At 35.2% G+C, this 24,373-nt stretch overlaps 1 protein-coding gene across 1 annotated transcript in view; it reads right to left on the minus strand.

Moving 5' to 3' along the window:
• Positions 1–24,373, minus strand: part of B3GNTL1 (UDP-GlcNAc:betaGal beta-1,3-N-acetylglucosaminyltransferase-like 1) — a 129,797-nt gene that overhangs the window by 74,759 nt on the left and 30,665 nt on the right. Inside the window, exon 5 of the mRNA XM_010579428.1 lies at positions 20,015–20,110. Coding sequence (XP_010577730.1) covers positions 20,015–20,110 — 96 coding nt within the window. The remainder of the gene's footprint in view (positions 1–20,014; positions 20,111–24,373) is intronic.

The following is a 24,373-nucleotide window of genomic DNA, read 5'->3' on the forward strand; positions in this document are numbered from 1 at the left end:
TAAGTACCAGGCATAAAATCACACCATTCTGGCAACATTTCAACTCATAACAATCAAATAGTGATATGCTGTCATTTTTAGAACCTGTAAACCATAAAAATGAAATACAGCTTTTGCACACAAGATTTTATACCTTTTCCAATACTTTACTTCTCTAAATAAAAAAACCAGAACCCATTTATCATTCTTCATTTGATGGCCCTACCAAATTGTTTGAGAGCAAAATAAATTACCTGTGCCACCTTTCCTAGCACAGAGTTAGGTTTCCTTCTGGCACATTTGCATGGCTGAATTTTATTTTTTGTGAGGTTTAACTTCCTCTTGGTAAAAAAGGTTCTTACTACATTCTCCAAATTTTTATGTTGATTGGAATTATCAACTCATTGGAAATTTAGTTTTTCTTTTACTATACCTGCACTTTCAGTTCTGCTTTTTCTCTATATCCTTGTAGGTTGTTCTTCTGCAATAAAATCTCTCCCAGCAGCTGACAGCCTTAGTTCATAGTGGCTATATTCTCATCACATCTTGCAATCTGATTCAATTATGTCTGAAAAACTTGATGGGCTTTTTATATATTCAAGTTCAGGTCTTACAGTCATATTTTCCCTCATTTTTAAGTCTCTTTCCTGCACTAAGGTTTATCTAAATTAGAATTTCTATGCTCTCAAAAATTACACATCTGAAGAGAAACAAACTTGTTGACAAATGGATCACATCCTAGTCCCTCCTCTTAATGTTTTCTATGAGAAAATTAAAGAAAAATAAAATCAAAAGCCAGAAACAGAGGAAAGAACTTGCAGGGCATCACAGGGGGAAAGAACAGAGTGAGAACAGTACAGGCCTCTCAGGATACTGTGACAACTGCTCTCAGCAAAAAAAATCTGCTTCAATAAAATGCCTAGAAATGACACATTTTAAACCCAACTTCAAAGAGCCAGACACAACATGCACAGTACAAACTGGAATTCACCCATAATTCCCCACCATGAAGAGGTAGAAAAATATAAACATAATCTCATTTTGCCATTATTGCTTAAAGATAGTAGACATGACAGAAAAGCCCAGTGACAAAAAGAGAAGCACATTTGCCTGTGATTACCTCATCTTCTTGCACACTGCCTCACTTAATTCTTCTGGAAATACACATTGTGTTGTTTTATAAACTTCATTTTCATTTGCTTTTCAGGGAGTTGTCTATCAACAGTCATTATTATAGTGCCCTAACTATGTCAACTCCACATAAAAGTTCCAGCTTTCTATCCAAACATCCCTCAGCTCCTTTCACAAAGGCTTATAAGGAAACAGAAGGAAACACAATATAAAAGCACTGGAGCATATATCTATACACCTCCACCACCAAAATAGAAAAAGCAGTGACCCAGAAATACCCTGAACTGTGTACAGTTCTTTAAAGACCACAAGCAATCAACAGAATGTATCTTGGGTCTATACAAATCATAATAATATTTTTCTTTTTTCCTCTTTTTTTTTTTCTTAAACAAGTGTAATTGTAACCTCTCATGGCATGTGATGATGTCTGTGGTAAGAAGGCTAGAAGTAAAATCAGGGTGTCCCACAGTCTGTGGACATACAGACACTGACTCAAATGAAACTAGAACTCTAACCTGCGAGAAAAAAGGGTTGGTTTAAATATGTTTCTTGATGAAAAAACTTCTAAAACCTCTGTTAAGTGTGGCATCCAACTGAGTGAAGTGAAACAGGTCGTTTTCTCCAAAACATAGCATAGTGCATTTTCATAGCAGGTGGAAAGGAACAGTAGAGTGGAATTCTGTTGCAGCAGTAGGTGATGGACTACTTGGCTCTTCTAGCATTTTTTTTTTTTTTTTAATGTTCTATGTTGAATTTGTTGGACATTTACTTAGGAAGCACGTGCTTGTTTGCAGCACAACCTCAAGAACTCTTTGTTTTTCTCCATCTAAATAGACAATACCAGATTTTTTGGTAGGTTTTCAAGACCTCATCCCATTAAATAATTCAAAAAGTGATGCTTTGATTGTTTTATAACGTAACACCAGGAAAACAAGCACTTTTAGCTGCTGTCATATCATGACCACCTTAAATTGTTGAATGCCTTCTCTAAAATTCTCTCAAGCAACTGACATTTGTTACCTCTGTGTAGCATTATGCATTTTCTTTGATTCCGATGTACAAAAAGAACTGCTTTATACCCAATCCTGTAGCGGATCTAAAAAACACAAAAATGCAAGCATGTCTCTCTTTAAATGCTTACCTTAAAGATGCTACTGCCTGTTTAAATTAAGAATAAATTAGCAAGCAATAAGATAGCACTTCCTAAAACGTCTAACATACAAAATAAAAATCATATTGCTAAAACCGCTTTATCAGTGAAGAAAATGTCAAATAAAACCTAAACCTATTGGCTTCTAAGCTGCATAATAATCTTTGTGTCTTGTGCAAATATACTAGCTACTAGAATACATGCTTTAAAACACAAACAAAAAACCCCCAGTTCTTCCATGATATTAGTCAAAGTCTGATTCTTCATTAAGGACAGAGACAACACTAATTTGTAACTTAAAGGAAGAAAAGCCTAAAAAGTAGGCAAAACACTGAATAACCTTATCTCAATATGTTTGCATTCATTAAAAAAAGCCATCAAAACTCACAAAGCTTTGGTCCAGATTAAAAAAGAAAAAACCCTAATCCTTTGTTTAGCATCAATAACAACTTAATAACAATGTTGCATATACAGAACTCCAAGCTGCCTTCATACACAAACTGCCACAGTGACAGTAAGTCAGCGAGTCTTTCATACACCAGTCCCTTTGATCCAAACATGTAAGAAGCTCATGCCCAAACACACTCACTGCATCTTCATGCTTCAATTCACAAAGTACAGAACAGCAGTTTTAGTGTCAGACTTGTTAAGCAAGAGCAGGAAGATAATCCAGAAACAGTCACACAGTTTGTTATTTCATTCCAACAATTGGCATTTTTAATCATTGATTTTTTTACCATTAAAAGCAATTTCTGAGTGCTAATACAGCTCTTTTGATGGTTCACCAAATTCACACTAAGCCATGAAAAACAAACCCCCAAGAGATTGGAAAAGATTTGGCAATTTCAGTTTCCAAGGTAGACAAACCAGTATTGTTAATTTTGCCTTCTCCTCTCAGTCTTTTGCATACAAATTACCTTTCTTGAACTCGCCTCTCTCGTTTCAGATTCTTTCCTCCCATACCTCTCAAGACAACTTTCAAAACTACAGTCCTCAGTAAGCTTCCCAATCCTTTTCTTTCTACTGATTCTCTGAAAAAGAAAACCCCACACGCACAGCATTTCTTATCCCATTCCTGGCATCTAGCAGACTCACTGTCCGGTGGACATAGCAAACCATTCTATTAAATTGTGATATGCTCTGAGGGTTGCACAGCAAGCATCTAAGACGGCTCTGTGTGTCTGTGGAGAGCACTTGTGCATTAGATTTGAAACAACACGCTGAGTTCAGCAAAAAGATTGCTGGACCTTGCAACTGCATAAAAAAAGCTGTCAGGGTGAGAGAGGGAAGCCATTCATGTTTGATGAGAAAGGTAGAAGTATTTAGGTTTAAAACTATTCTTTTCTGATTGAAAACAATCAAAGGCTAAGGAAAAAGAGGCATTTTGTTGTCTAACTGTATTCCAAATTATGCCTTTATTGATGGAACACAGAATTCTGACAGGGAGGGTGGTTGATACAGAGGAAAAGTGGATGAACCCAGGGGATACAAAGAAATCATCTGCTAGAGAAGGAAAAACAACAGACAAAATGGACTGCAAATCTCAAAGAAAAAGAGGCAGCAGTAGAGGCCTGCATGTCAAGAAAATGAAGGGGACTGAAAAATAGCAGGATATCTCTGGGTATCAAAGACTAAAAGTCCAATGGCATTATACATGCAAAAGCAGTGCATATTACTTAAGTTGTTTATATTGGTAGGTGTGAAGGTCAGCTACTTATGTGCACTTAATGTCACTTGACATTAAAAGGACAAAACAGGATTCTACTTTAAAACTGACACTTTGTTTTTACTGACTTCTAATGAGATATAATCTGAAGGGCTTAAAGAGGGACTAGCAGCCAAAAGAATTCTTTATTAATCTAAGGATAACTAGCTAAACATGCAATTAGGAGTGGAGAGAAAGGGTTAAAACAGTCAGTTTTGTGCTAAAACAAACAAACCAACAAAATCTTTCTTCAATTCAGGCTTAAAGGTTCTCACTTCTTCCATTACTGAATACAGATGATTCACAGCTGTTTGGCATCTGTTGCACTTCTACCTAGCAAATGCATTCTCTTTGTCATTAGATATCTCCAAACACATGAACTGGAGTACTCATATCCAGTTCACTGGAGTATGAACATCCTCTATGTTACTGAACGTTCCTTATACACTTCTGATGGTGGAAATCAAGAACTAGAGACCTACAGGCACGGTAATATGAAAGCAGTATCTGCTTACCTACACCTAAGAAAAACACATGTTCACTTAGTACAGCTATCTAATTTGTGAAAGAATCTAAAACCATCACTCTTCAATTCAAAGTAAGATTTTTATTACGTACATTGTTAGCAAATAAAAAAAACTTCTTGCATTTAGAAAGGCAGAAAAGTTTCGGTTCTTCTGATTTATGATCAGAGAAGTCTCATGTTTACTGCATGATTCGGAAAATGTAGTTGTTACTTAGCTGCAGTATTTTGCAAATGCAGGATGAGCCAAACTTTTGATTATTTTGTTTTGAAATGCAGGAGCTTTTGACCATATGAAACCAATTTTATGTATGCCACTGATTCAAAATAAAAAAGAAATGTTTATGTATTACTTTTGGCATCAAATTATTATAAAGTATCACATGGATGAAATATCTCAGTTGAAACAGCTGTGCAAAGTACTCTAATTGGCTTGCTTTCTTCCTCTTTGATAAACCTCTAGCCTGCTTGGAAATTCCTATTTTTTCCAGACCTCAGTTTGGTAGGCTTATTTGGCAATCTGTCATCTTTCACTGGCACATACTCTCTCATTTTCTAGCAGCTGTGGACATACAAATTTCCATAAAAATCTACACATATCCACTTAAAAGATCAGATTCAGAAGCTTCCAATCTGCTAAAGAAGGAAAGAATAACAGCAAAGCACAAGTAGCAGTTCTTGAGATAAATTAGAAAAATAAGATATAAAATTACCATTTACCTCTTTTCTCTTCTAAAAGTAAAAGAAAAAAAAAAAAAGGCATCAAGTTTTCATGATAATACAAGCACATCTACCAGGAGTGTATTTGAAACTAATACGTGCTAGCCCTGTAACACTGCGCAAAAACATTCAGAACAAATGTTTTTCCTAAATGCAATATTTTAAAATGAGTGAACAGCAACAAATGTAAAGTTCTGGTCAAAAGATACACAAACTTAAAACAGTTGATGTGTATGTAAAAAAACTACAACATGGCACATGATTTGCATACACAGGCTATATGTGGACACATATATATTCCACAGCTCTCATTATTTGTAAATTCCTGACAATTAGAAGCCTGAAATAACAATAAATATTTAACACCATTTAATGCCAGTAGAAATACACATTTGCCCAACATAGCATGTTAAGACAATTCGGCAGCCTATTCATGATTATGGCTAAAGGCTACAACATCCTTGCTTTTAGCAGAAGTGGAAGAATTTTTTCACATATTGTTAGAATGATTCCCCCATCCTCCCTCCCCCCACAAAGCTCTGCACTAAGATTAATGAAGTAGTTCATGCCTTTCAGAGCTACAGGAAGCTGAAATAATGACTAAATATTCTTCGGTTATGTTTTCAGACTTGCCTGTACAACTCTCCTGAAACTCAAGATTCTGATAAAATTACATTGCTCTCTCTCTCAAGGAACTACCTACCTGTAGCACAGTCTTGTTAATATTCTGATTTTCTCAGATGATAATTATTACAGTTTATTGGAGGACCCAGTGGCATAATTCCTTGGTAAAGTATCTCAAATTCAGACAGGCATAATGAAAATACATTTTAGAAGACAATTATGGAAACTGTTCCTGAATAAGAATCTGGTTTTGCAAAAGGTAGATAAGCTACTTTTCTTTACCAGTTGCTCACACAGAATTACACATAGTCAGTGAAGCAGATGTTGAGTTTTTACATACATGACATTTTTTGCTTTAAAAAGAGGTTTGAGAAGTTATAAAAGCCAAAACCTGTTATTTTTATCATCATTATAAACAGACAGTAAAAATATTACTAAGAAACATTTTTGGTTTGCTGGTATCGGTGACAAGTAACATTTCTACAATCACCAAAGTTACAACGTAAAAATTAACCAAATATATCAAACAAATACCAAATGAAAATTCAAAACAAATTTCAGAATATGTGAAGCAGTAGCAGAAATATGTAATGGTTTTAGAAAGCAGCTTATTTCTTGGTAAAATTTATTATTTGTGTTTATAGGGCTCTCTGGTAAAAGGTCAAAACTGAGAAAAGATTGCACTTCAGGCTATTCATCAAAATTCCTACAAACAACAATAAAAAGTCCTAGTGTCACAAAGATGGAACATCAGTCTGCCTTACCACAAAATGAGATAACTATTTTGCTTATAATTTTACTTGTAACTTTGGAAAGCTTCTGACTTGACCTGCAAACATAGAGTCAATATTAAAAACATAAACAATGCCCCCTCAACTAAACAATGTTAGTCCCCCCCAAAAAACCAGAACAACCCCACACCCCAAAAACCAAATTCTCTTTCTCTTCCTACAAACTTTAAACCTAATCATGCAAATCAATAACCAGCAATCCTAGCACCATAACAGTCCTTTTGTTGATGTTCTCACCATTGTATACAAATACATTTATTTTCAGAATCTTTATTTTAAGACTTCTGGGCTGGCACAAATGAAGCTAAGTAACTACTAAGCATTTGCCTTCATTAAGGATTTTTAATACTTGTAAATGCACCATCTATATTGCAAAATGTATGTACCAACGCTGTCACTTAATTTACCAATTCTAACAGATTTGGAGATGTTGGGAAAAAAAAAACCACGGCATGTAGTTTACTATTCAGAGATTCCAAATCACAATTATATAATTCAAAGAAAGCTGACCGCATCTAAATGGGGACACTCATCTATGTGTGTTAAGTACAAGTAAAAAAATTTCTATTGATTAAAAAAATTCAGTAGCCTGGACTAAAAAAAAAAAACAAAAAACCAAACTTGGTCCCTACACTCCAATGGTTTGCTTCCTGGTCTCAGCAGAAAAACAAAAGCCAATCTGCTCCAACTTCCCCTTGTTAATATCCCCCTCCATATTACTATTGCCCATCAATATAGTATTCTACATGGCACAGCTTAGAAATTAATCTAGAGAAAGTAGATGATATTGTAATCTCATAATTCATGCTATATTAAAAGTAACAGCTACCATTTTCAACACATTTGTAGCTAAATACTGCCTTAATTTTCATATTCACCAAACATTTACCCTTCACAGAAATAGGTATTACATTACACAGTTTGGCCTAATATTTGGCTACCTATACATTATCAATATGAAACAATGGACAGTTTCCTGTTAATTTGCGGGTAAATACTTCAGCATGACACATTCTAAATATGCGGTCTGGCGCAGATATCTTTATATTTATACAGCAGAGTTACAGGAAACTGTCATTACTAATACATAATTTCCCTGCCTTTACAGGGCTAAGAATGTTATTCCCCTAGCTACTGCTCATCAGCAAGGTTCTCTTCACTGGCATGCGACCCAGCTGCAGCTATGTGGCTGTACAGCACTTCCATTCACACAGCAGATGCATTGGCCTCTCCCATACTAAAAATTTATGTATGTTAGCATTGCTTATGTCTTATTCCTAACAAATTAGCACAAGCCCTGCCACAGTAACAGCAGTCTGATATTAAGACTCAAGCTGTGTTATCATTTTCACTAAAGAGAAAGTTGAATTGTGTTCTATGTCTAGCTGCTTGCACCTGGTATCCTACTATAAAAGGAGACTTTGGACTTCACCTATCCTTAATACAGAACTTGAAACTAAAGTATTAGAGAAAACATGCTTGCTACTGAGGCATGTAATTTCTTCCTTCCTCTTTATTCTAAAATTATTCACGTTACCTACTTGATGAAAAAAAAAAGTGTAAGCAACCTAAGATTTGAGTCACACACAGAACAGGGTAGATTCTTATCACAGGGACCCTTTTCTCACTAAACAGTGAAACATGTCGTCCTCAGTAAGACAGAAAATAATTTATTGTTTCTGAGTAACAAAACATGTATTTACTACAGATACTGTTTCAGCTATTTAAGAAATATTTTTATGCTCTGCTTTTGTCATTTTATCAATACTCTATCTGTGTTCAGTAGCATCCTATATTGTATAAAACAGCAAGATGACAGACCCAATCATTAGCACTTGACATTAACATGCTCACATTCCATGGCCATGGATTTATTATAAAAGCCATGAAAGAGTGAATTTAAAATATGTGAGAACATCAGAAAATTTTTTCCATTTCCAATTCAAGAAACCATCTTTCTGATCCAAAATAGCAACTACAAAGTTTCTTCTCCTTCCATTAAGCTATATTTTTGTTCATTCTCCTCTTCCCATGGTCTCCAAAAGGGCATGGGATGCTTCTTCCATCACTGCCTATACCTGTTAAACTTGAAGATCAAAATTATTTATTTGCAGTAGAAAATTTTATTAATTTTCCATCACCAATACATAGTTATTTATACAGCTCTACCAACAAAGAGGAAAATGGGAATTAATTGGACATGGCATCAGCATCATCGTTACTTCAACAACCCCACCCTGTTTGAGACAAAATGAGCCATAGTTAAAATTCTTTAACTACTGGGAGATGCCTATTTATACAAGCATGCCAAGCAGTGCTGTCAACAGAAGAGATGCCCCAGGTCACCTGCAAACCATGAGAATTTTAAAGAAAACTTCTCTGGAGCCAAAAGGATAAGAATTAATCACTTCTAATTTGGAGGAAATAGCTACCATTTAAGTTCTTGAATAAAAATACATTAAAATTTTGGGGAGATTGTGCTTTAAATATGGTTCAAGCTAAAATAATTAACATGTGAAACACCACACTGGCATTTACTGAAGTAAATGAAAGGGTCAGTTGTTATACACTTTCTAAAAGGAGGCAGCAAAAAAGAAACACAAAATCCATAAGAAGTTTTTAACCCACAATTTTGTATCAATAGACACAGATCTTAGAAAACAGAACACTGAGCCTTCTAGTACCATTATTCTTTCAGCCGAGACACAGAACCAAGGCCTCACAAAAGTGACTTTGTATAATTTAACTGGGCTATAGCCCACAAAAACTGCTATCACTGACGCCCAGCGTGCTGACAGGAAATAGTTGCTGCCTTGAGCCTTGATCTACCCACGTGAAATGGAGCTTGCTGGCTGACCACAGACCGGCCTCTGTTCTCTTTGTAATTGTCAACATCTGCTCTGCAGATCTATGAATAATTTTATGACACACACACAAAAAAATCTCTCCTACTGACTCCAAAGGTTGTTGGTTTTGTTTTTTTCTTTTTAAACACGTGTAATCTGACACTGAGATTAAGAGAGAGCCTGTTTTGGTCATAGGTTAAGATTTACATTCTTCTGAAAGATTCCATTAAGATGGAATTCAGGGTACGTAGGAAAAGCTAACATTGCTGACTGTTACCTTCTAAAATCAGGTGGCCAAATAAATGTTGGCAGTTGAGATAATACATCATTTTCAAATATTGTAGGTATATGGAGCAACAGTCCACGGGTGCGGGCTCCTTAGTAGCTACCTCCATGAGAGGTAGCTGTGATTCCTCCGATTGCTTGATTCATGCCAAGTACAACAAACCTCAACTCAAACATCTTACTCGTGAAGAAGTGAGGATGCAGATATACCAATGGACACATTCAACATGACTTGAGTTTCAGTTAAAAGAAGAAACACATCTGAGGATAGAACAGCAGCACTACCACTTGAAAACTCAACTTTCCTACTCTTTCAAGCAAGCCATCAGGGGTTCTAAGACTGTCAAGCATCTGAGTCTAACAGTTTCTTATTTATTTTCCTTTCACAATCATGGACTTATTGAAATTATTCATTTATTTTTATAGAAGTGTGAATATGAAAGATATGGCTAAAACTCTGGGGACATGGCCACATTACAATTTTAGATTGTCACCATGCCTGGCTAAAAAGGAAGAGAAGTAAAGAAAAACAGAGATGCATAGATGCATTGCCATTGGCCTGTCCGCAGTACTCATTAGCGATATTACTCGTCATGATCAGTAAAAGCAGAAGAATGGAAACAGAAATAATTAAAGAACAAATCTCAAGGGGAGTGAGTACTTGCTAGTATAATTCTAAGACAGTTCTCCAGGACTGGAGCATAACATGACAAGGCTTTCTTGACTGACTCCTGAGCATAGCATAGGTAGACTGTTGGCTGCATATGGGACAAAACTAGAAAAAAAAGAAACCCTTTCTCCTTTAGGTTAAATACCCAGGAAATACACAGAAGGAAAAGAACAACGATAAGCATAAAGTTAAACACGGTCCTTTCAGTGTCTTGCTGAAGCATACACTATATTCAGGTCCACTGCAATGACTTCTTTATCTCTCTTTCTTGCTTCTATTATAATAAAGCTGAGAATTTCCCTGCCATTTCCCAGATGTAAATGCTCTGACAGTAAGACTGCTTCTTGCTAGCTTGGGTTCAGTACTACCCTTCTGGCGTAGCAGTGCTCTAAATGAGGTGGTATCAAAGTGTATGAGCATGTTTAGTTCAGTCCTGCTCAGCAGAGGTCTGTAGACTTGTAGAGTCTGGTTTCTCTCAGAAACATTAAAACCTGTTTAAACGCAATTGCCAACCTGATGACCAATTTACCTCCTTTCCCTGAGACTTTGACTCAATAGATATAGCATTTCATGGATACCGTACAGTTTTCTCCTGAAGATGATTATTAATCTGCTACTTTCTTGCACTCATGGATGGTTACATTTAAATTTCTTTATTAGAAACTACTAAGCAATTTGCTCGTTGCAAAATGAATGGGCAATTAAGTACGTGGTGAACTTGTGGCTCTTTTGTGAAGCATCAGGGAAACACAAAATTCTTTGGGGGAAGAGATGAAACTGAGAATGAAGTGGGAAAGTGAAAGCTGCTGAATGATGGCACAGCCATAAAATCAATTCCAAAGGTTTGCAGTGGAAAACAGCAAAAAGCTTCAGGACACACAAAAGAAAACATATAGTATGAGACCTGGCCATATAGTCCCAAAGTTCCCCAAAACTACACGAACAGATGGGATTCAGACAAATAAAAGTCTGGCATGTATGTTCAAAATAAATTTCAATTAAGGTGTATAAAAAAAAGTCAGTATCACTATTATGTGATATTAAGCACGAACTTGGACCCTATTTTACTAGCTTTTAACAAAGAACATGGACACGACTTTCACTCTAGAGAATTCACAATTCTGCTGCAAAGGTTCTTAAAAAGGACAGAGAATGACAGATGGAGAAAAGAATAAAGAACGTGAACATTAGATGAGGCAAAAATCAAAACAGAGGCAAATCAAGTAAATCTAGTGCAGAAGGCTGTTTGTGTTAAGTGGCTATGGAAGGAGCATTTGTATAACATGCTGCAGTCTGATTTAAAAAAACCAAATACATCCCCCAAATAAACAACTAACAAAAAAAAACCAAACAAAAAAAGGATGTGCATCTTAAGAGTCACTGCTTAGGATTTGAACTCCCATCAATCAGTATTATTTTGTCTTGTTATATACTTATACAGTAAGAGAGGACCTAGATACAGAGAGTACAAGGAAGATAAAAAAACATTAGGAATACATTACATCAATTCAAAGCTATAGCATCAGTCCAACAGGCTACATGAGGCATAAATATTTTCATGTAAGAAATGGCTATGCTACAGAGACTTGTACATATTTTAGTGTAATCACAGCAGCGCAGCTCTCTAGTAGAAATGTGGCTGTATTTGCATAAAAGTTGTAGGTAATTAAGATGTAACTACAAGGTATACTGATACAAATCACTTTTATACAAGTGAACCCACATAAGGGCTTTCAGTAGTATATTCTGGCATCAAATCCCTAATCAGATAGATAAAACAATAAACCTTCTACAAGCTTACAAGCTAAACAAGCTAAATTATAAACAGCACGCTTATTTTCTCTTTAGTGGCAGAATAAATCCTGCACAGTAATGAAGATTAAAATGGTATTTTAAGTAACATTTGAACCATTCTTTAAACAGCAAGAGCTTGTCTTAATTTGTTTTTACCACTTTATAAAATAATCATAATCCTGAGATTAATACGTTCATTACTATATTTATTTCATTCTGACATTATTAGGGCACAGGTAGGCAAAGAATTATCCAAAATAAATATCGATCTCCTGGCATGCTAAGAAATTATACGCCTGAAAATAATAATTCCTTTTATTGTACAAACTTTCTGAACACCTATCTTTTATGTTGAGAGGCATGCTTAATATCTACTCCAATAAATTCAACACCATAAATGAATGGGAAGTCTTAGAAAATACTTCAAATTTGTCTAATAAAAAAAGGCTGGTAAGATTTGCTTTTTCTCTTTCAGTAGCTCTGAAAAAAATCACTGTAATTTGCAGCAACTACTAAGCCATCATACTTTGCTTACCAGCAGCATCAGAATTTTCAATTTCACTAAGGTATTATGTTTGTAAAATGAAGGGTATAAAACTGCTGGGTTTTCATTTCTCCTCTGCTGCTTTTTCCTGTGCTGTGGGAGCAGTCATTGCAAGTGATGCAAAAGGTTAAATCCACCCACATCATAGAAACCAACTCATCCAGAGAGGTGGCAAAGGACCAACAGTTACACTGGAAGCCAGATGCAAGACCATTTCCTTCCTTGTTATACACCCCATGCATTGCAACCGCTCAGATTTCCGTTTGGGCCAGGGCTTGACTATCCCTCTGCTAACCACAAAGCACATGCCTACTCCACCTCCTTTACATGTGATCATTCTAGTTCTCAAAATGCGAGCTGCATACACAAGCACTACTTCTAGAGGAACTAGCTGCGCTGATCATCTTTAAGCTCATGTAATTGCAACAAATGAATAGACAAATATCTATTCTTTATGAAAAAGGACACATTATTCACAGCTGCAGTTGATCCAAGCTAATGCTCTGCAAAGCTCACTATTATTTTTTTATTTCCATAAAGTCAGCTCAAGAACTTCTAATTACAGTCCATTTGGCTAAGGCTGTACAAACAGAATAAAAATCCCATGTCCCAGTTTGTCACACTTGCACTAAGAAAAAAAAAATTAAATTGAATTAATCATTAAATCTGGATCCTTGCACTCAAAAGCTGTTAGACTGGACCAGAATCTGTTTTTTTACAACACAGAAAGAAAAAAAAGCCTCAAACATAACAGTATAACATATATTGTTAATACTTATGAGAGGATATAGTGGATGTAAATATTTTAAAATTCAGTTTCCTTAACTAGTCAAAAGATCAGAAAAGCAAGAACTACTGTAGAGACAAATGTCAAACATGGCAGGGTGAGGTCAGTATAAAAAAATATTAAGAAACAAAATCTTAACTGCGATAGATAAAACTGGCCTTCAGACCTACTATCTATTATGGGAAACGATGCTTTCATACTCACACACTCAGCCACTCCAAGTACTATGGAAATTGCTGAGCTCTCCTGAAAATCTGGCCCAGTACTTTTATCACTAAAAGCCGAGACCAAAAAAGGAAGTTGTTCTCCAATAATAAATACAATGCACTTAACTTGTGCTAATAGACAATTTTTAAAACAGTGAAGAACTGTTCAGTGTCCAGTTGCAAGAGACAAAGAAATGTTTTTTCCTATATATACAGCTATAATAGGGAGCTGAATTGCAGTGAAAATATGTTTGAAATCAATAATTTTTATTACACTAAAAGCCACAGTAAAAATATTTCCATTTTTTGTGGAAGCAGCACTTTGATTTTCAAATTTTAAGAAAGAAAATTACAGGAAGTTAAGGGTGTATCTGCTCTGTGCTCTCACATATGGAAGACCAAGTGAAAAATAAACATCACTAAATTAGTTGGAAACTTGTATTTGAAATAGGCTTTTTGTTTTGAAAGAAAAAAAAAGTTATGGCTACTTCAATATCTCACCTATCATTTTAAAATAAAAACTGTTTTTTGTCCCTCATCTGTTAGACAAAAGTAAAGTTTCCTTAAGCTACAAAAGGCAATGAGATAGAAGCCCAAAGTGAAGCTTAAAGGCTGTTTATTTATAAGCTAACATATAAACACGATAAATATGGAAGATCAAATATAAGTGGAGCATTCAGAAGCTAGAAGTTATTAGTTGGTTCCATCCATGTCCCTAACTGCTGTCCTACATTAATAACCAGATCCTGAATTTATTTTAAGTTCTTGCCCTATTTTTCAAAGTAATTTTCAAAGTAATTTTCAGAAGTATTGAGGAGACAGAAATGTTAATAATAGTTTGGAAAACAAATTATGCATTTCTGAAAATTTAATCCTTGATGGTTTTCCTTTACACTTGGCATTACCTGTCCATCTCTTACATCAAATGTTCTAAGAAAGATGGTTTTTAGGATGCAAACATGTTGTAATCCATATTGGTATGACTGATTACTTAAATTACAAGAAAAGATCATCAGCTGGAACAAATCATAGTTCAAATCAGAGATAAACTGTTTTCTACCTGCTTAATTTCAATGTCCATCAAAATCGTATCATGCTTTTTCTGCCATACAGGCATCCATCATGCTGTAAGACTGTATTCATCAAGAACTTCTTGGAATAAAGCCAAATTTATTGTACTCCCAAGTTGCTTTTATACTATATTATAATGTTTCAGTTCTATTTAAATATTACCACTTATTATGAACCACATTCAAGCCTTGTTTAAGCATGAAATTATCAAACAAAATAGGAAAAGGAAAAATCCAAGTTATTTAACATTCTTTCCCCTATGGTATACCTTTAAACTCATGCGAAATTGCTAACACACAAAGCAAAATCTGCATACATTTCTGAAAGACTGCAAACCTGTTTCTAAGTTCAAAAATATTTGACCCTGAGATGCCTTTACATAAAGCCTCACTAGGAAGTTCTAATTGTGCTTTAAGTTCACAGATGTGGGTAAGCCACTTCTCATTAAACTTTCTAGAATTCCATGAACCCCTTTGACACGCATTTTCAAATGTAAATATAAACACTGACTAGCTTGTGAAACTTTGTTTCATTCTCCTCCAGAGGAGAACAAGGATCAACCACAAAAGGAAGCAGCCAATTGGTTTTGTCTTACATGCTTAATCCCATACAAACTAGTAGAATCTACTGTAATTAACCAGTTTGTGACTTCAGTTCTTTCACTCAGTAGAAAAACATCAGGACTTTGCTATTAATGACACATTTTTAGATAACATTGGGTGAAAGAAGAGGAAAAGGAAACAGTGAGAAAAAGTCCCAAGAAAGTGTTGAGTATCTTTTTACTGAAAGACAACAAATGCAAGTGATTCCCGTTTTATTAATTCTTAAGAAAGTGTTACCCTCTGTCCAGTTTTTGCCTTTACTAATATAACCAGACAACAGGCATTGCATATATCCACTTTCAGATTGCCACCTCAATTACTATTTCAGTTCTGACACACTGACAACCAACCCTAGCACTTACAAAAGGTGGAATTTTCTGGTCTGCGAGCAGACATACAGATGCCAGAGATATTAAATCTGTGGCCCACCTGGAAAATTCATTCTACCTGCAATCTACTCCCTCCAGCTTTTTACCAGTAATAAGTTGCCTATTGAGACACACGATGACAATGCAATATTGAGTGTATCGAATTTATGGAAAAGGTCTGGCCATGTTATCAGGTCCTTCTTGCCTTCAGAACAAACTACATGCTCGACTCAACCAAAATGCTGGATCTGTTTCCAAACTGAGTATCTGTAGTAAATGCTTATTTGTAGCATGAACTTTTATCAAATATTACTTACAGGAAGACTTAGTAAGTAGAGAAGCACAGCTTTTAAACCTATCAGCTAAATTTAACAGGCACCTCTAACAGCACAGAGAAGTCTATGTTATGAAACTCTAACATGTTAATTATTGTTCTTCTATCAGGTGGTCCAGAGAGATTATTGGTAAGAACTACAAATCACCTGTGAGAATTTCCAGATTTATCCAACACAAAGAGCTCTGAGATAATCTGCAAAGTACAATATGTATCAGGAAGCAAGACAAACACATTACAGTGGACAACAAACATATAGAATCATCATGTTTTGTTCAGATATTCTTCTAAATTAGGACAGGCCAGTCTTACCAACCATAGAGCCCACTCCTTTTTGCAAGAGTCTCCTCACATGTCACTTTAAGCTTGCCAACTGCTTTCTAAGCAAACAACCATATGAAGCAGAGGTCTCTTGTCTTTGGGAGGAAAAATGGTAGGTCAGATGGAATTATGCTTCAGGCTGAATATAATACTTCACAGGCTGTGGGACTAAACTAACCTAAAGTAGTGATTTAACAGATATGGATATGAACTCAGCTGTTTTACTTACAGTCAGCAACAATCCTTAAAAACTACTTGTATAAATATTTGTGTAATTAATCCAACCTTAAAACCATTCAGACCTTTTTACTTATACAGCACAGTAAAATTTCCAGTGTACAAGAAGGGCTGCATGATCAAACTTCAATCACATTTCAAGCACAGTTCAGACTCGGGTATTCTGTAGGATTAGTTTTAATCTACATTTTTTCCACTTCAACATCAGAACAGTCAGTTCTCTTAAATTTGTTTGCTCATTTTCTTCCTGTACCTGCCACTGTGATCTGCACTTACTGAACAGTTAAAATTACCTTTTTTTTTTTACTCTTGGCCAGAAAGATACATATACATGTATACATACATGAAATACATATACATGTATTTTAAGGCGTGTATTAGTACACCTATAAAAGTGACTTTTAATCACTCATCATTTAAACAGAAGATAACATTAAACTAGCAAATGTTAATCTTCTAAAAAGTAGTTTTCTCATTATTATGCTCTCTTTGTACTCTCTTACTCCTACCACACTGTCTAGGGTATATATTCCGAAATTTCACGCATACCATAAAGTATCTTTGGAATGTTACAGTATAATTGTTTAGAGAAACATTTAATGGATGAGTAAGCATCAAGAGGCCATGGCTAAGGGAAAAGAAAATTTAAAATGCTAGAAGCATTTTGTATTGAATGATCTTCTCAGCATGAGGACAGGGGACAGACATTTGATCCAAAAATCTGGTATTGACTCAAGTGATATAAAACCAGCAGCCAGCATCTAGGCATATGAAGCCATCCAACCACCCAACAAAATACCTGCTACCACCCATCTCTTTCAAAGTGGACTTCAGTCGCTGTCTAGTAAAGCAATCAAATGCTACAGGATATTATTTGATCAATAACATGAATATTATGATCAGGGATTACATGATCTTGGCAATTGGCTATTTTTTTTTTAATTGGTTGCTTGGTTTCCCAATTTACAGCACAAATAATTTGCATGTGCATGATACAGAAATGCAACAGAAGTAACTGGAAAAAAAAAGCTGGGCACTGAGTACAGAGACAGCTAAAAAAAGCTGAACATTCTTTCACTACAGGAAACTGCTGGAGACAATATGCTGTAAATTAAAGCCAATTTTCCTGAATTCCCTGAAGGAGTGCTCCTCCCAGAGATTCTACAAACCCATTAGCAAAGGCCCATCATTATAGTTTTCTCTGGGCTTATATACTGAAGACAGTTTTAAAAAGCACACCCAAAATAAAATGTACAGTGTACCAGGGGGAGAGGAGTGGGACAAATCAGGCCTAACCTTACATAATTGATTCATAACCTGATTATTAGAGCACAGCTGAGATGGTTTTTGCTCCCAATTCCTCCTCGTCCCCATACTTTAAGTCAAGGAAAAGCAAAATAATTACCTCCCTACCTGAATTTCTGATCAGAAGAATGGATACTGAGGCAGGAGAGGTGGCATATGCTGACATGCACTGCTCTGGAAATCAAGTAGTTCTTTTAGCACCACAGTTAGAAAAGCCAAGCTTCCTACAGACTTGTGTCACAGCTGAAGCTTGTCTTATGACTGGGTACCTAAAATATCTGTCCAAGTGGATTCTGTGGTGCTTAACAACATATGAATTGCAGCTGGTGCAGTACAATCCATCCTAGCTTCATACTTCCACAGAATTTTCAGAAATCTAGTGTCTTTGAGGAACTTCTATTTCTGCATTAAATTTGGTGGAGAACAGGTAACAAGCTAAAAAAATTAATTAGGAACACATAAATAGTGTGATTCTATAAATCCCATCTTGTTAATAAACTCATGGACAAGTAGCACCAGTTCTGCTATGCAGCCTTCTAGTTCGAAACCCAATATATTTCCCAGAATTCCTCATCTATTTGTAAAACGTGTGAATCTAAATCATATGCAAAAATAATGGATTGTACATGCTGATTGATTAAAACTTTAAGAGATATTTGTAGTCACATAAGACTGCAAGGGTCACTGTATTTGCATCCTACTCTCAGAAACGCTATATTAAATAATCTCTTCCAGAAGACACACACCCCCATCTTAAAATGAGTTTTCTTTTTGCATACCTCCCCCTTAAATAATCTCAAAATTAGGACATTCCTTCTAATTTCCAGCTTAATTCATTAAAGACCCCATCCAGTGGCCACTTAGATGAAACTTCAGATTGTGTAGGACAAGTTTTTACATCAAGATTTTCTTTCTCTTCTCTTCAACAACAGAGTGATCCAGATGTTGCTGTCAGATAAATTCACTGGTTTAAATCTATAATTTTTTTCTAATGCCATATGCAAAGGCAAATCCAAATATTCCACAGGTAACTTTTTCTGTAACTACTTTCGTTTGGTGAATTATAGGGAACCATAATACCGCTGCTGATTTTAAAACAAGGTCTATAGATTACTTCTTGTGTTACAATGACCATACCAGAATCTGTAACTATATCTTTGGGGGGTTAGAGTAATGGGGAACACAACACAGTTTACAATGAAGTCTAACAAACAAGGGTATGTTGATCTTTTCAGCCACTTAAATCCAGGAAAAACAAAAGCAAATGTCTTCCTACCATAGCATCACAAAACCCAACCCCAAGTACTTGCATCTTAATGCCTGCTGAGATGTTTTCCGCTAACCATCCAGTAGATTTCTTATAATACTCAGTACACACATTCCTCCACAAGCTGGATTGATTTCTTCCACAGTTTAACTTGTTTTTGCCAAAGTCTCTTTTAGTTCAGCATTGGCTGCCTGCCTAACGTAACAACCTTTCTTCATGCCAAAACTGTCATCTTCAGTTGCACAAGACGCATCTTACTAACAAACATGTATAATGAGCCCAATGTTTAATGCTTCAAGAACTGCTATTTTAAAATGATCTCTAGCAATAACTTAAACAGATACAAAAGTGGTCAGTACCTAACTTTGGGGGGCAGGGGGGTGGGGATGGAAATCATTCTCAAGAAAGATTTTTTTCTCCTTTTGTATTTAAATACACCTTTTAAAAAGAAAACCCTTAACCATTTACTAGAACATGAAAGCGTATGGATTTAACCACAGACAGCGGTGAGAAATGTAAGGCTCACTCAGAACCTGCAGTTGAAAGCTTCATTCTCACTCAGTGTGAGGTCATCATTACATAATGATTACATGCACCATAAATGTCTCTTACTGAAAAAATTAGCCTTTAAATATAAGAATCTGATAACTTAGTAAATTATCAAGTATTGCTAATGACTGAAAAAAATCCATCTAAATAAATCTCTTGCTCTATTTTTCTGCCATGATTTCAGTCACAGCTGAAACAATAATACCTGTGTAAGAAGCTGTTCTTCAGTCAGATTATTGATCCAACGAGTATACCTTTCAGTAGACTCCAGTGGCTCTCTTCTGACTTGGCAACCAATAATCTAAAGCAAAATGAGATAAATCACATAGTGTAAACTGCTGTATGCGCACATGGCAACAAAATAAGGTCATAAAATAAGCATTCAAAACATGGGAACTGCAAGAATTAAGATTATCTATACAGCCCTTATTAGCTACCTTTTGTGTTCATAATATCATATCATATCATATGTCACAGTTGCTCTGCTCAAATGTTAGTTACAAACTTTCAAAGGTCTCTAGAAAACCAACATTGAGAAGTGCCTTTCCAATAGCTTCAGTCTTGGGAATATTTGAATCATTTTGGTTGAAATTTTCAAAGGAAAGTCATCCAAAGGCAGACATCTAGAATGCAAAATTTCAACCAAAATAGTTAAAAGTTTGGCAAATGAAAACTAGAACTTGGATAGCATCATACAATCATACCAACAGTGCCATAACCTATAACACCACACATTACTTATAATTTATATAAAATAAGGAAAAAAAAAAGTCTGTATTCTGAGTTGTGTCATTCACGGTAGAACAATGTAGACACCCCATTTTGATTTGTTCACTGAAGTACTATATTCCCATTCGAGCAACATTTTCTTTAATACTCTTCTGCAGTTGTACAGGTTAAATATGAATTTCAATATTCTGAACACCTGTTGGCATAATAGCTTCCAATACGCATCAAACAGAATATTAGAGGGATTTCATATTATCTGTAACTGCACAGACATGCATTAACGCAATTTCATACAAACACTAAACTGTTTACTCTACAAATCTCTGGTTAGTCAAGGAAGAAGCGAGGAGAACCCTAGGAGTATGACTATACAGAACTGTGCTGTTTGCTACTCCCAATGGTTTGCAGTCTACCCTAAGCCTTCAGGGTACTACAGGACTTAATTGTATGTGCAGAGAAAGCTGATACTGTTTTATACCAACTACTGCACTCCTGTCATACTGTTAACTGTCTATTTCTCTCCCAGAGTTTGATGGGTGCTTCCTGCTGAGGATGTGTTCATTCATTGAGAATTAATACCAAAGCATAGGTATTAGCGTTTCTGAACACTAATTTCAGATAATCAAGTTTTGTTCAAGAACAGTGTGGAAAACTTACTTGGTTTATTTTCTACCCTAAGCATTCATAAGGAATGTAAGTGTACATGCTGAGCACAGCAAGTTTAAATCTTTCAGGTATCTCTATCTACAGAGCTTTAAACCCCACACAGATGTAAGTAGTCAGGCTAGAATTCTGCACGTGCAGTTATGAATACTTTTGATGTGGGAACAAAAACACCACGAAGAGATCTTGCTGGGGGACTGCTGGCAATGAAACATCACAATTTACCGTATGATTAAATACAATCAAAATAACAAACATGAAAAAAAAAAAAAAAGAAAACATGATTTGCTTATCCCATAGGAATAAAACAGAATGACTCTGAACTATGAAATTTTTCCTCAATGACAGTTATGAATTACTATGTACAACTTCAATTCTTACCCTAAATTTCTCCTGAATTACAGCTAAATGATACTAAGACATTTTCAGAAGGCTAACCCAAAATTCTTTTAAACTGAATATCAATTAGAAGAGTTCATAGATATGTTTTTAAAGGGGACACTCCACAGATATATATTAAAAAAAAACTTCCCAGAAGTTGCATCAGATGTACATATATTCTGTTCCGTGAAGACGATTTTTATTCAAGAATATAACTATATACAGAACTCTTGACAGTATTCATTAACCAAGACCTTATTAACCTTCTCTTGCATATCCTAGGTTTTTACAACTTATAAAGATACTTTACAAAACTATGCATAAAAGTCAGAATAGAAAAACTACAAAGCACTTTTTTCTCAAAAAGTATTGTATAACAATACAATAGGGAAACTTAGTTTCTTTATTCAAATAGTCACAGCATAAGCTAAACGAATACAGAATCACAAACAGCTTTCATGAAGTAAGAGATAAAAAGGAGAATCTCAAATTTGTTTTTCTGAAAACCTGGTCTTCAGTTAGAGCCAAGTAGTAAGTGCAGTCATCTCTTTCTATGGAACCTGAAATTTAAATGAGAAGCAGAGGACAGTTGCATATTCTTGCATTAATTTCTGTCCAGTCTGACTGTTTTCATAAATGCTGTTGATAGTTTAAAGCAATCTGAAAAAAAAAAGTTGAATCCAGGTGCTCAGCTAAAGGACTTTAATTCCCTAAAGTCCAAAAAACAATCGGTTCAAATCTCAACTCCTTATGCTTCCAGAGAAAATTGAATAGGTTTGATCAATTATCTGTACATACACTCAAGGAGAGACGAAGGCAGACAGAATAACTGCTATTAAATTGGATCCTGATGGCTCTTTTCTGTATTATATATTACTTTTTGTAATTTCTAGAGTTTGACTTAAATTCTTAGCCAAAATTTCCTCCTCTTTCCATACAGCCATATAGATAATTCCATTGCACTCTCCGATTTACTTCTCTGAATTTTAGCTTGTAACAATGATTCTGTACTTCCTTTATGTAGGTCTTCAAACACTTCGAGCATTTTGGAATTGAAAACACCATAATTAGGAAAAAAAAGACTCGTCAAGTAAAAAAGTTATTTAGGAATTACTGTTATTGCAGTGATGTATCCAAAGCAGAAAAAACAATAGGTTACATTGAATTTTGCCAAAATTTGGGGCAGAATCCTTGGAAGTGTAACTTTCCAAACTCCTTCCTCAACTGACATGCCTAACAGCGAGACAGAGAGGATAACAATCTAGAGCCTTATATACAAACACAGTAATCAAATAAAAAACTATGTTTAAAAAAAAAATAATTTTTTTTACACAGCAATTTTGTTTTCTACAGCAAAGCTCAACCTAATGTTTAGAACAATAGTAAAGCCAGTATAAGGTTATCAATCTAGAAAAATATATAAAGAAATACAGCAGAAAGTAATAGGATTGGCCTCTGACTTTTAAGTGTCAGATGTTAGAGTAACTCAATGTTTCAAGAATCGAATTACAATTTTTACCTAGTCTTATGAAAACTTAGAATAATCATTAGGGCAACCCTTCTATTGTTGCAACTCAAAGTCCATTTAGCAGCACACTGAACACCTAAAGGTCCGTGGCATTGAGTCTGAATGTAGTTTTACTAGAATTGATGGCAAAGGGTTTGAACATCGAGCTATCTCCAGAGCAATGGATTTCACTTCCATGACTAAACAGGACACAGTTAATGACTCTTGGTCCTTGAATTTTCAAAATCAGACTCCAAAAACCTCCATTCTGCAATCACTAACAAAGTGTTATGATGACCTACTCTACTATCAATGAACACTAAAAAGGAAAAACAGTAATACCAATGCCGAGAATTAATGTGAGGAAGAAAAGCTGCTTGCTGGAAAAAATGAAGACAGTGCAAAATGTAACTCTGAAAAACAAAATCTTCTGACTCCAGATACTAAAGTCCTCATTTCTCTAAATGATACTTAGTATATCATACCTTCTTCCCCATATCTTTGGCTTTTCTTACTCTTTTCCATTTTGAGCTCTAGCAGACAGGCATTATTGATGAATGAAATGGCTCCAATGAAGTTAATATAAAGATGAGGTTAAGATTTCACTCTAATTTCTTCTTCCTTACACACTGAGTAGGATCATTATCTAGACAATAAAATATCATAATACATACTTAGCAATCCTATACTTGTTTCATATATGGAATTAAAGGAAGACAGAGAGGAAAAGAGGGATTAATATAATTAAAACTTTTCTAAAATGTCTTCCATAGTAGTGGTTTTAAGTTTGCTTTTTGTTAAAATTACCTAAACGTGCTATCTACGCACACAACTAAAGTATTTATTTCCAGAAGGCTTTCTAATTATTCCTAAAAATCTATTCTTTCACAAGCAAATTGAATTGCTGTCTTCACTCCTCCTCCTCATCCAAAAAAAACAAACCCACAGCAACAACCTGACAATTCCTTTCTTCAAAAGCAAAGGAACAAAAAAAGCCATAGTCGGTATTCTTAGTGGCCTTTTGTAACATTTCCATGGATGTACCAAACACATCAGCAGGGCACATAAAAGCAAGGATCTCCCTCCTGCAGAAGACAGTATTGTAAAACATCATTTAACTACTTTCTTTAGTTACAATGATATCACAGCAAAATACACTTAACCATATAAATGCATGTTATTGAGAACAGCTGCATTTTGATCTTGCAACACAGCAGGAAAATAACTACAAATGCATAACGAAGTTAACATTTTGTAAGAAGTGAAATGTTCACACTTCCCTCT

The sequence above is a fragment of the Haliaeetus leucocephalus genome, unplaced genomic scaffold, assembly GCF_000737465.1.
Source record: "Haliaeetus leucocephalus isolate CR32 unplaced genomic scaffold, Haliaeetus_leucocephalus-4.0 Scaffold657, whole genome shotgun sequence".
In the NCBI taxonomy this organism is placed as follows: Eukaryota; Metazoa; Chordata; class Aves; order Accipitriformes; family Accipitridae; genus Haliaeetus; species Haliaeetus leucocephalus.